We start from the raw sequence: 14,090 nt of genomic DNA, 5'->3' as shown, positions 1-14,090 counted from the left end.
TTTCCAGTGAATTGCTGTTCATCTACATTGTCCTTATGTGACCCCGCAACTCTACGTTAGGTCGTGGTGCTTCCCCCATAAGCTCATCTACACCCCGCCCTGGTCTTAATTGCAATACGCATCTCACTCTGCATTTTTTATTTTTTTATTTTTTTTTAATTAATTAATTTTTTTTGTGTGTGTGAGGAAGTTCAGCCCTGTGCTAACATCTGCCAATCCTCCTCTTTTTTTGCTGAGGAACACTGGCCCTGGGCTGACATCCATGCCCATCTTCCTTCACTTTATATGGGACGCCGCCACAGCGTGGCTTGCCAAGTGTTGTGTTGGTGCACGCCCAGGATCCGAACCGGCGAACCCTGGGCTGCCGCAGCATAGCGCGCGCACTTAACTGCTTGCCCCCCCGGGCCGGCCCCTCACTCTGCATTTTAATCATCTGTTCACTTGTCTGTATCCTTCACTAGACTGTAAGCTCTATGAGGGCAGGGACAGTTCCTCTGGTTTTTATAGTTGTGTGCTCTGTGCCTAGCATATAGTAGGCACTCATTAAGTATTTCTTGAATGGATATAGGGATGGTTAGATATTTAAATGAATGAATGTGGTAAGAATTATTGCTTCCATTTTAAAGACAAATAACTTGAGGGTTTGAGAGGTTAAATATTTTGCTCCGTATTGTACCACAAATATGTAGCAGGGCCATAATTTGAACCTAGGTCAGTTTGACTCCAAAAAGCATATTCTTTTGGTTACATTCTGTCATGTATATACTGTGGTAGGTGTTTAAAATAGATATCTAAAGGCTATATCTTTCATTTCCCATTTATAATTCATTCTTTATGATAGCCATCTGTTCTTATTTGGACCTACCTATTTTTGTTTCTTAATTTCTTGTTCTTTTTATGGCTGTTCTTCATTTTTTCACCTTAAGGATCTCAGACGATAGGTCATTTTGAGATTGCTTTGTTATGTGCATTTCAGCCTGTGAGAATTTGTCTGCTGGTTGCAGGCTTTGTCAGTTCTCTTGGTGTTCATATTCCCTATGTGTCTTGGAATTTTCGTTTGTAGGTTCACACTGGGAGTTTTTTGTTCCTCTGCCCTCTCTCTGTGTTTTTCCCTCCTCATCTACTGGCTTTCTTCTTGGCTCTACTTGACCCCTAGGTCTTCAGATCTTAATGACCCAGGCTCTCTTCCCTTGTTGAGCTCAGCAGCCCGGCTTCTCAGGCAGGGAAGCAGCTCTGCATAAACCCTCGCCGGAGGGCAGTGGTTGCAGCTTCTCTCAGCCCCTTTCACAGATGGGAGAGCCTGATCCCAGCTCCGCTTTCAGGCCAGGGGCTTTTGGCCTGTGTACCCCCAGGAATGGAATACCTGGTCACCTCCACCAGTTTCCAGCTCTGTAGCCTGCCACTGTGTCTTGGTTTGTTTCTGGACCATAAAGATATTTATTTTACTTTTGCATTCTACTGTGCCTTTTCTTCCTCACATTTTAAAAATATTTGATTTTTACACAAAGTGGGTAGTTTGGAGCATAACTTTCAGCTCCAATCTTGACGTGAAGTGGGTTCAGTCTCTGTGGATTGCCATTCAGGGCCTTTTTGACTCTTCCTCAACCAGCTTTTCACACTCATTTCCCTTTACTCCTGGGCATGAATCTTCTGCTTCTGCCATCTGGAGCTTCTCATGTCCTTGAGAGCACCCTACTCCTCTTGCCTCCATATTTTCTTACATGCTATGCTTCCAACCTGGTCTACCTTCTTCTTTCCCTTTGTTTCTCAGACTCCTTCCCATCAGCAGTTGGCCTAAATCCTACTTCCTCCTCTGTGAAGCCTTCCTTGACCTCACCCAACCATAGCAATCATGACTTTTTCTGAAGGTGTCCTAGCTGTATCGGTCATTTGGCCTTCGTCATCCCTGTTTCAGATTGAGAGTTACCTTGCTTATAGATGTAGGCTTTGGATGATACTGAGTTGGTTGGTAAACTTGAGGTTAGAAACATGATGTTAGAAAACATAGTCTCTAATTTTTATTATCTTCATGGCATCTAGCATTGGACTCTGCTTACTTATTTGGTTATTGGTTTATTTATTCCATACTATCATCTTTTCTAACATTAAGTTAGGTCATTTATTTCTTTCAAAAATTTGAAATTTACTATGTATATGTATAAGATGTTTAACCCAGAAAGGAATATTTTTATTGCACAGACACACATACATGTGGGTGTGCATGCATGTGCAAACGAGCATAGATGCCACGTATACATTACTTGTAAAATCATTGGATTTGCCCCTAATAGAAGTCTTCAGTAAATGACACAGGCTCTGTTTGATGGTGACTGTCTAAACTCAGATGGCTGGTATGTGTGGGAGAGAACTGTTTTATCCGTAGAAGCAGATATTTCTCTCTCGGTCAGACCGTTGTGAGCCCCTCAGCCTTCTATGATGTTAATGAGGTCACCCTCTCCATGGGCTACACAGATGCTTCAGCATCCTCAGGTTCAGTCTCTGATTAGAAGTTACTGGAATGGGAAGGAAGGATATAAAAAAGCAGTATCTTAAGGAGCTTGGCTGCTACAACAAAATACTATAGACTGGGTGGCTTATAAACAACAGAAGTTTATTTCTCTTGGCTCTGGAGGCTGAGAAGTCAGAGATCAGGTGCCAGCATAATCAGGTTCTGGTGAGAGCCTTCTTGTGGGTTGCAGACTACCATCTTCTTGTTGTATCCTCACATGGCTGTAAGATGGTGGGAGAGCTCTCTGGGATCCCTTTAATAAGAACTCTAATCCTATTCAAGGCTCCACTCTTATGATCTAATTATCTCCAGAAGGCTACGCCTCCTAATACCATCATGTTGAGGGTTAGGATTCCAACAGATGAATTTGGTGGTGGAGTGGGCGGGGGGGGAGGGGGGGGGGAGGGTACAAACGTTAAGTCCATTGCAAGCAGTAAACCAAAAGAGAAAATCAAGATGTCTCTATGTGAAAGTGAGCAAAAAAAGTTTGCCCCATTCCAACCCGCTTCCCCTTACTCACCGCTTAAGTTCAAATTGCTTACTGTCTGGTAGCTCCCAAATCTTTATACTTAAGAGGTAAGGGCTGCATTCTGACTTCTCATTAGACACCTTGTTTCAACACTCTCCTCTCCTTTGAAAACACCGTCTAAGTCTAACGCCGTGCTGCTCCTTTTGTCCTCATCACTGTCATTTACTCATCTTCATTCCTTGAGGACTTTGGCTTTACTGTTTAGCTACCAGGCTACTGCCAACATTCTCGACAATCGTAACATTTTTCTAATCATTATCATTATCATCACCATCACCACTATAAGTTTATTGAGTACCTCCTAGGTTCCAGGCATTGTATTAGGTGCTTTATATATACGTTATCTTATTTATTTAACCCACAGTTTACAGATGAGGAAATGAAGACTCAGAGAGGCAGTGACTTGCCCAAAGTCTCACTTTATCACTGGCCTCCAAAATTAAATTAATTCAACCATCTTGTATCTGTTCCTAGTCTCTCTCTTCTAAGCATTGTTGGAGAAAATCCCATTACTTTGCCAATTCATTTCAAATGAATTTCTAATTTACCTGGCCCTTTAGTGCTCATAATTAGTTTACTTATCCCATTTTGATTCCCTTTCTCTTACCCATACTGGCTGTTCCAAAACTTCTTAACATTCTTCATCAACACAATTCTGCCAACCTCCAGGGCTGGTTGACCTTGCCTTGAGTTCCACTGAGAACATAGAATTCATCAGGAGTCATTTCCCCTAACTATCCTCTTCTCTAACTTAAAGTTTATCTACGTCTGGACTTGTCATTTTTTTCTCTCCTTTTAGATGAAAAGAAATCTTACTATTTTCCAATGGTAACTCTACCTACCTGTACTATTCTTTCCAAACTATTCTGGGGAGTTGCCCCATCCTCTTCCTTCCTCTCTTATGTCTCAGTCTCTTCCCCTCCATTTGCCTTTCTTCTCACGTGCAAACAGGTACATCTGAGTTGGTGAGGGTGCTCTTACCGATAGCTTCCCTCAGTCCTGTCTCCTCTCACAGTGTCTCCTTTATGGCCGAACTTGGAACAAGAGAGGTGGCCCCCATTCTGGTAAAAGTCTCTCCCACAGTTTGCCTCTGACTTCTTTAAGGCCAAATCTCATGTTCTCTTGTGAGCTCTCATTCCTCTTAGTCTTTCTGCAGCTTTTGGCAACATTGACCACCCTTTGTTTCTCTTTTTTGTCTCCTTTGAGTTTTGGAATATTATTTTCCCATTTCTCCTTTCCCCCCTTAAATCGTTACCTGTTTGTCTTCCTCTGCTTGCCCTTAATGATTTTTCCCAAGGCTCTGACCTTGGCCCACACCTTTCTGGGTAACCATCTCCTGAGCATTGGACCTACATTTCTAACTTCCCATGGGCATTACCTGGGAGAGAATACATGCTCCTTCAATTGCCTGCTCCTCCTTTTGTTTCCTGGCTTAGTAATTGCATCTTTATGCGTCCAGTCATTCAAGCTAGAAACTTGTAATCATTTGGACACTACTTCTGCCTTTCCCTCTGCCACATCCAGCCGCTAAGTCTTATCAGTTCCCTCTCTGAAATGTCGGTTTTTTGTTCCTCCATTCTTATCACTGCTGCCTTAATTGAGGTCTTCACGGACTATTATGACTCTGAAGTGTCTGTTTTTGTTCCTCCATTCTCACCACTGTTGCCCTAATTAAGGTCTTCATGGACTGTTGGAATAGCTCTTTAAATTTTCTCCCTGCCTTATGTATTTCTTGCCTTTAATCTTTCCTCTGTACTGCTGCCAGTGTTAGATTTCTAAGACACAGCTGATTAAAGCATTTCTGTGTTCAGAATTCTTCAGTGTCTCCACTTTGCCTATGGTGTCCAGTCTGGATCCCTTGGCTTGCCATTCAGGGCCCTTCCCCGTGGGAGCATGCACCCCCCACCGTGTCCTCTCCATCAGCTCTACCGGCACCCTGACTGGCATTCTGTAAGAGTGCCACACCCGGCCTCATGCCTGAACCCTAGCACATGTGGTTCACTCTGCTTTTCCTGTTGTCTCTGCTTGGTTTTGTATTTCTTGGCCAGGATCAATAGTTACTTTTTTTTTTGCTGAGGAAGATTGGCCCTGAGCTAACATCTATTGCCAATCTTTTTGTTTTTTGCCTGAGGAAGATTTTTCCTGAGCTATATCTGTGCCAGTCTTTCCTCTATTTTGTATGTGCGTCACCACCACAGCATGGCTGCTGGCGAGTGATATAGGTCCATGCCCTGGAACCAAACCTGGGCTGCCGAAGCAGAGTGTGCTGAACTTAACCACTAGGGCCGGCCCCTCACTAGTTATCTTTTTGATGAAGCATTTGTGACCCATCCAGGGAGAATGCCTTTTCCTTCTCATGGGACTTGGTTCGCGCCACGACCCCCCAGCCCCAGCCGGTTGCTCTCATATTGTAGTCAGCTGTACCTGATTCTCTCTCCTCTGCTGGCTTTTAAGCTTCTCAGAGGCATCTTTGTTTTCTCAGGTTCCAAAGATAGCAAGTGCCTAATAAATACTTACTGAACTAAAAGTTGGATGATATATCTAGGTTCATGACTGTTAAGCAAAGAGCTGAGGGGCTTGGGAACCCGTTATCACTGTTAGCAAAGGAAGCGTCAATAAAAAGCAAAACAAGTTTCCAGCTTTAGCTTTAACATAGAGTAATCTGAGAGTTTATTTTTTTTCTAGAAATGTGGCTTTACTAAAATAAGAGAAAATAAATTTTCACGGAGCTTGCATCAATATAATTTTGGCATTCAGATGAACTGCAAACACTCACGTAATGATTGGCTGAGTCAAGTTGGGTGTCAACAATCTGTCATCTAACAATTGAGCTCTTTCTGATTGTTGAAAAGCACAGATTAAATTCCCCCAGAAAAAAAGAATCTATTGAAACTCATGTAGGAAGGTGAAAGAATATTTTATATAGCATTTTAATTAACCAAAATTGGCTTGTTAAATCTTGGGGTCCCTGAAATGCCTAGAGAACACTATAGAAAAATGTATACACCTCTTTCAAAGCTGATTTTATCACAAACCTTAGTCTTTTTGTGTTAATATGATGCCAGTAAAACTTTATCCAGCTATGTTTCTACTAGTGTTATTGGAGAAGTATTATTATGTTAGCAAAGGCAAATACTTTCAGGATGGTGAAACCATATTTGTGGAAATATATATTAATGTACACATCTTACGTATTGTTAACTGACAAGCAATACAAAAACTGGAAACTCTATTGCAAAGCCGTAAAACACCCAGGAGTGTAGAGGCAGAGGTAAACTTATTTTTCCCCAGTGTGTATATTTTTCCTCATTTGTTCATTAACACTTAAAACACTGGAGTTATATATAAAATAAGATACTGTATTGCCAAACGTGTTTTTTTTCTTTTAATTATCTGTGCCATTAAAACCACTTTTTAAAGTAGTTTTTGCCTCTGTAGTTAGAACTCAAACCAAGGATAACTAGTGGACTATTTTTTCTTCCTTAAGGGACTTTGGAAAATAGGGATATACAGGAAAGAAAAAGTCAGTGTGGCAAAAGCACATGGCAATTTTGAGGCAGGATTTTGACCTAGTAGGACACTAACATTCCAGCTCATAGGGTCCTTTGGTCCAAATTATTTGCATGTTAAGACATTGTTTCGTTCATTTGCTGGCAAAGGCCTTAATCTTTCATTATTCTTTACAATTCGCTGTTTTTCATAGTCAACTTATAGTTTTATTTATTAACCATTTGTACAGTATTTATATCTATAATTATTAGACATTTTTCTACCATGATTAGGTAACTGGGCTGTTTAAAAAAGAAACACCTCCAGAATAGCTAAATTTTTAAAGTCACTACCTACATCTGCCAAAACAGATTAGTAGCAGATTTCCAGAACAGAACAAATTGTCTTGATCTCCTTACCTAACACTTTGTTTTATGTCAAATCTAACTGCTTTCAGGGAACAAGACTTCTTGATGGAAGCTTATATTTTGACATAAAAATTTTGGGGGCTGCAAGTGTAAGGTAATTTTATCCTTATTTTGCAGGCTGAATATTGCTATATTATTAGTTTTATGGTATTCATACCATAAGAATACCATATATTCGTGATAAACTTGATCTGATTTTGACTCACTATAACCCTGTTGAACTTACTGGCCACATGAACTTGAATATTCTATTTGAGAAATTAAAATCTGTTGGTTATATATAAATTAGTGCTACCTTGTAAAATAATATTTATACCTCAGGCTCACTTTCTTCATAACTGTATCCATTGTCACTGCTGAGGTTTTTTTTTTTTTTTCTTTCGTATTTCAGATGCCTTAGGTATTAATTCTTAGGGTAATGATAAAAAACCATTGGCCAAACAGAATTAAAACTTTAATCAGAATACTTAAGCATGAGTGTTCTTATAAAGAAAATGTCTTTTTAGAATATTCTTGAAAATTCTTTTGGATTCAGTCCTATTGAAAATCATTTAAAATATATATATCTCCTTTACAGTAATAAATATTACATTCTTTTTTGTAAGTTAATATTTCTTTGCTTACTCAGCGTCGTACCTTGCCTCAAGTTATTATTTGTCTGTGTCAGGGTGAGAGAATATTCAACCGAATATGTAGTGATCACAGGACAAATGCTAGAAGTATCTTGAGACGTATTGTGGTGGCTAAAAGTTTGGGCTTTACAGCCAGACTGCCAGAGTTCAAATTCCAGCTTTATCACTTCCTTGTTGCATGATCTTGGACAACCTACTTCACTGCTTTGTGCCTCAGTTTCCTCATCTGTAAAATGAGTTGTCTGGAGCATTTAATGAGTTAATACATATAAAATGTGCCTGGTGTATAGAAAGTACTCAATAAGTATCTATTGCAGAATAATTGACCCGTTAAGTAATATATCTGATTTATTAAGGATTCCAGTTAGTTGTACTTCAATTAATCTATTTTTTGAATAATAAAATGAACAGAAATAATGATATTATTTATAGAGCACAAAATAAATTTGAATTTGTACTATAAAAATTAAAAATGCTAATAACTGGCTAGTGTGTTTTCTGGGGTATTAGTAACTTTAGGATCTATGTATATTTGGAAAACAAATGAAGCAGAGACCCTCAATACAACCCCATCATGTAAGCGTGTGGTGCTTGAAATCTAAATGTTACCATCATCCCACCCACACTATTATTTGCCCAGTGAACAGGCCTTGAAATATTAGTTATGATTTTTTGAAGTGAATAGGTCTTGTAGACTTTAACTTTTAATTCTCTTTCTTCCCTAAGTCCGCTTCCATTAAGATTTTTGTTTTAGATTGAAAATGAAAGGGAGATAATTTGTTAACAAAATACTGATGTCAGAATAATTTGCTAAACCCTTTTTACTGATCTCATTTCCTTTACTTTCTTTACACCATATAAAGAAACCATGTAATATGTTTTGTTTCGAGAACTTGGATATCGTATTTTTATCCCCCAGTGCCTAATATAGACTATTGATGTTCAGTAATTGTTTGTTGAATGAATTAACAAGCATGACAGAAGGTCCTTTTTTCGGCCCAATCATGTCTTCATTTGTTTACAGACGCCTGCAGAGCCAGTTAGGCAACATAAGTGAGCAAATTGGGTGGTGGAAAGGAAGCAGTAGGGATTGTGGTAAACGGTATCTGAAGGCTGGATTAAACACCAGCCAGAGTTTATGGCTTCTGCTGTATGTAAGGAAAGGCTTCTGCCAGAAGACTAATGAATATATACTTCATGTGAATGATAGAAATCCTTCAAGTTATTCTAGGCTATTTCTGTTTTCCTGTTCAGTGGGTATCACGATTCCATAAAAAAATATATGTACACACACACATTTACTCCCTATATATTGACGCATATATAAAATACTTTACCCTGGCAGAAAGTTAGTTTAACAAAGGTCACCTGCCTAGTGTCTGTTCATTTGCCACATCTCTGCTTATTGAGAATTGGTGGAACTTTGGAGGTGCTTGCAGAAACAATTTTGTTCTAAATTTACAAGCAATCTGAGGAGCTTTATAATTTCTGTTAGTGATAACGTGTAACTTTTCTAATTAGAACAAAAGCAAAAGTTAAATATTCCCGAGAAAGCGTTGGCCGATGTATAGCGTGCACGTGTGGGATTCTTGCAGCTGGGGAGACCACCTGGCTCTGCCCTCTCTGCCTACTTCGCAGACTTTAGAAAAAACTGGGAAGAAGCAGCTAGAAAAACGATAGTCCACTTTTAAGCTCTAATTGCTGGGATGGCAACTGATGTCCTGCAAATTAAATGTATGTGGGCTTCAAGGCACTGGACCAGTCTCACTGGGCTGTCTCAGTCTTACCTCTTTTACTCTTTCTGTGAGTTCAGGTATATTTATATTATAGTGCCCTAATTCTTGATCATCTCTCCTGTTTTGAAGCATAAACCACATCCTATAGCGAGAAAATCAACTTGCCAAACCTTTTCCATTCTTCCTAGCAGCTCTTGGTATTTAACCTCTTCCTTGAAACTTGCAGCCTCGAGACCTCCCCTCCCCAAATCTGCCCTCACCACCTCTTGCCTAATCCTTTGCTTGTGCACAATGTTACTCTTACCTTCTGTATATTATTATTTAATGTTGACACATTTGTCTTTCGTTTTATGTCTGTATGACAGTGTGGTCTTTTTGCCCTTTGACAGCAGGGACCATAACTTTTTGACTCACGGTGTTGACAGATACTTACTTAGTACGTGGCTGTTGATAGGGTTTAAAATTCACTGGGATTTTGAAGATAAAAAAAGATCATTTGAATCCTTTTGTAAATTATTTGCGAAATGGACAGATTCGTTTTCACTGATGTCTGTACCATCAACAAAATGGGCCAGTCTCAGAATTAATAAGACCTATTAATAAAATGCTGCAGATCAACTTGAGAAATAATTGTTGAGGGAAGAGAAAAGAGCATTTAGTAGCAAATCAAGTAAATTTTGTTGATCTAAGGTATTTGATTAGAAAAATTGTGCAAAAAAATTTGTTAATGTTTAGACTGATTTATATTCCTTCTTTGTAACTGCTGTCTGCTGCTCAAAAATAGCTATTTGGCAAATTTTCTCTACTTCTCTTTATCTTTTTCTAGTTTATGTCTATTATCAATGCATTCTGATTACATATCTCAATCATGTTCCTTTTATATTATTATCTAATATGATGTGGGAGGACCTTGCATTGTTTATTTTTCTTGAAGGTTGTCTGCTGTTTATTACTTTATGACCGCAAGACTCTTCTGCACCAAAGCTTTTGGGTCTTAAGATCAGATTTCAAGGCTAGTAGTGCTTTGTGTTCCCCTAAATGGAAAAGATTCGTAAGGTATTTATTAAATCCAAGCATTCCTAAGGAAATTATTTAAATGACTGCTAATTCTACTGCATTAGAAGTATCAACATTCATTTGATATGTATTGAATTAAAAAAAAAAAGGTACAGCTTCTCAAAGTATATTCTAATAATCTTCAATTTAGTCACAAATGTCATTTAATACTTTTGAGTAAAACTCAATATTATTGCACAAAAACTTAAAAATTAGTTCAGTGCAATTTTTAATTAATTTTTAATTTTAATCACTATTAATAACTAGTAAGCCTTTTAAAATATAAAGCTTTCTTATAATCACTTTACGTAATTAAATATCTCATTCTTTGCAAATGGTTTGTTTCCCTCATCTTTTACTATTTTTTTCTTAGTTTATTTATCTTTTATATAATAGACGCAAACTGCCTTGTGTGGAAGGAAGGAGCTGGATGATGTACTAGAAGTTTTGTATGTGATGGAATTTAACCTCAGTTTATGTCTCTCCCCTACACAGTCCCTTCAGTCTGAATATGTTCATTACTAAGGCCTTGCCACTCCAGTGAGAGCTGTTCCACCCTTAGACACAATTTCTTCATCTGGACGAGCAATGGAGAGGGAGAGCAGCTGCTTGCCGGGAGAATACCTCTGCCTTCTTACCTTAAATTAAAGAAAGCGCTAAGATAAGACCTTCGAGAGACTTGAAATCAGAAAACTCTGGCTAATGACTACTATAAATGCACTGAAACTATGTTTGTGGAGACATCAACACTTTTTAAGAGAGTTTTAATGTTGACTTTGGTATTTTGAAAGGTTATTTTTAATGTATTTCGGTAATACATTTGTTATTACATAGACGTGTACAGTGTTACATTATGTAAGTATTGTGAACTTTAAAAGACTATTTTGATAAATTTATAAATATATAAAATTATGTAAAAACTAGACTATATTTTGACTTAGATTTTCTTGCTGTTTGCTACCAAAAATTTGTATTTTGAATTTGTTTAGTATGGTTTTGTCTATAATGAATAAATAATTCCTCTTTATTAAGAAAAAGTAAGGGAGAATGTTTTTGAAAGTGATTTTTATGTTCCCACTATGATGGTAGATCAGTTCATTCTTTCGGGAAGTCGGTCTAATTTAACCTGTTTATCCAAGTTTATCTCTATCAAGAGTATAATCGTTTGATTCGGCTGATTTAGACCATTTCCTTTCCCTTTGTTTTTGTTTCTGAGCCATTTAATTTGGCATCCTTGGGGGCTTTAACAAAATTTAACATCCAGCTGAAGATCAGAATTCGCTGCGTGTTTCTCCTGAAAGTGTGGTTTTTCTCTATGAAATGACTCAACATTCCAAATGCTTTTATTTCTTTCTTCCTCTCAAAAGAGTTCTTAACTCGATTAGAATATTCTGCGTTTGGTACGACGTGGTTGTTCCCTGTAATCACACATGGTCTGGCACCAGTTTCAAATCAATGAAGAGATAAAACTGAGAAGGATGCTGCTAAGTAGTTCACTGTATTAAAGGAGCTATGCTTGAAACAGATTACAAACCCCTAACGCATCAGCTAGCGTATCAGAAACCTAACATGAAAATGAAGGGACTCCATATAGGTACTCACAGCCCTTTCATGTAAGTGTAATCTTGAATTTAGGCCTCCAGAAGCCTGTAGGCTTCATTTCTTTGGGGAGTTGGGGAGCCTTAGATCCCAGTTCTCTTCCGTGCTGCTTACGAATGGACTACTCAGAGACAGTTAAATGGATTCATATGAAGTGCTTTACTCTCAACCATTGAGTTATTTATAATGTATTTATTAGAAGGGGGTACCTTGAGACTATTATACTTGCTTCAGCAAAACATCTTGTTCGTGTTTTACGTTTTACAAAAGGCATTTGAATGAATGTTTGACTCAGGTTTGTTAACTTAACCTTCAATAACTACAGTACCAAATAATTGCACTAAACTGATGAAAAAATGAATTGTATGTTTTAGGAATCAAAAATGAAAATAAGTGGAATTAAATTGTATACTTTTTCTAAAGCTGAAATAGTAAAATATTTTATTATGAGTTGTTGTAACAAAAGATTGGTTAATTGTATAGGAAGATGATCGTATTTTTTTAAAATTATGAGTGAAAAGTAATTCAGATGACATTTGGGAAGTGGGGGGAAGGGAACCATATTGACCATTTTAGTTCTGTGAGCACTAATTTGTGTGCAGCTATTAAAATGATTGTAAAATTGTCTACTGTAAATTTTCCATAATTATGTGTGTATATTAGTCATATGTATCTACATGTGTATGTCTTAAAATTATTTATACACATGTGCATACATAGACAAACCAAGAAGTGATTGTATATAATATAGAAAGTATATAGTAAAGTAATTCTACTCCAATAATAAAAAGTGTTTGACATGTATTTTGTTATGAATAGTTTACCTTCCAAAAGATATTTTGTTCTATTTTAAAGTGTAGAAGAATACACTGCTAATAAATAATAAAAGTTTTATGCAATTTATGTTTTCCCTTGCTTTTATAATTTGGATTTTGAGTTATTAATGTACTGAAGTCTCTTTATAATTTTATATTTGATCCAATCTGGTTGGTGCCTTTTGAGTTTCTCAAGATCTCTGTTCTGGATTTTTAGTTTACCTTTTATTGACTTTCCAGGTTGTGGCCATTTCCTGAAATACATGACAATAAGCACGAAGAAATCTTTTACTTCAAATTTCATAAAAGTCAGATAATGTCAGGCTCTTGCTGTCTTTCTCTCTCTGTAATTTTCCTTTCTGTTAATAAAACACTGATCATGACCAGTGTTTTGAGTCCTGCTTGGTCGTTTATGACTATTGTATGATACACTGGTCATCAGTTCCTTTGGAGAAAGAATCACGTTTTTTTTCTTTTTCTTTTTGAGGAAGATTGGTCCTACACTAACATCTGTTGCCAATTTTCCTCTTTTTCTTCTTTTTTTCTCCCCAAGGCATAGTTGTATATTGTAGTTGTGGAGTTGTAGCTCTTCCATGTGGGGCGCCACTTCAGCATGGCTTGATGAGCGGTGTGTAGGTCTGTGCCCAGGATCCGAACCTGCGGACCCCGGGCCACCAGAGCGGAACGCGCGAACTTAACCGCCAGGCCACCAGGCCAGCCCGTGAATGGCGATTTTTTTTTTAAAGGAGAAATTATAGAAACAAATCAGATCTATGCCCTGAAGGACCAGCTTGGAAGAAGCTGCACTACGTATTGGAAATATTTTATGTATTAAACTGGATCTCTTTGGGTTGTGATGTTTCTGAGTGTTTTCCCTTCTCTTTTGTCTTTTAAAATTTTTCAGAACACATAGGAAAGGTTGTGGGTGGGAAGGTAGTTTCACTTCTTGAGTTGAGAATCAGCCAATTAGCTGTCGTTACAACACTGTATGAGGCAGTTGGGGTACCATGGCTGTCATGGGGCCACATCTTAGAGAAGGAGATTTCTTATGAATTCATGAACCTGTCTAGAAGGGCAGAAAATCTTTTTCTACAGATTCAGTTCTTAGGAAAAAAATAGTAAAAAAATCAGTTAACTAATTCAACAAATTTCTCACCTACTGGTCATTGAGTTCATGTGGTTTTGCTACCCTTAGATGTCAAGTGATTTGTAAATCTCAAAACACACCTAGAGAGTCTACCCAATATATGTATTCAGCTGTGATTCAAGTAACAGCAGGAACATGAGTTTACTGTGT

General features: G+C 37.8%; 1 protein-coding gene across 4 annotated transcripts in view; it reads left to right on the top strand.

The window, feature by feature from the left end:
• The window catches only part of CDC14A (cell division cycle 14A), a 155,713-nt gene extending 142,836 nt beyond the window's left edge, over nucleotides 1-12,877 (top strand). For 3 of the 4 annotated variants that reach the window (XM_087446652.1, XM_087446627.1, XM_087446618.1), the window contains 2 exons: nucleotides 10,258-10,379; nucleotides 10,875-12,877. In XM_087446652.1, the coding sequence (XP_087302778.1) occupies nucleotides 10,258-10,379; nucleotides 10,875-10,923 (171 nt within the window). In that variant the 3' untranslated portion in view covers nucleotides 10,924-12,877. The remainder of the gene's footprint in view (nucleotides 1-10,257; nucleotides 10,380-10,874) is intronic. The other variant, XM_004420778.3, reaches the window with a different exon arrangement.
• Nucleotides 12,878-14,090: the final 1,213 nt, after the last annotated feature.

Source organism: Ceratotherium simum, chromosome 2, assembly GCF_057802395.1.
Source record: "Ceratotherium simum simum isolate JZ-2026a chromosome 2, ASM5780239v1, whole genome shotgun sequence".
Taxonomy (NCBI): Eukaryota; Metazoa; Chordata; class Mammalia; order Perissodactyla; family Rhinocerotidae; genus Ceratotherium; species Ceratotherium simum.
This window is presented reverse-complemented; position numbering and strand designations above follow the sequence as displayed.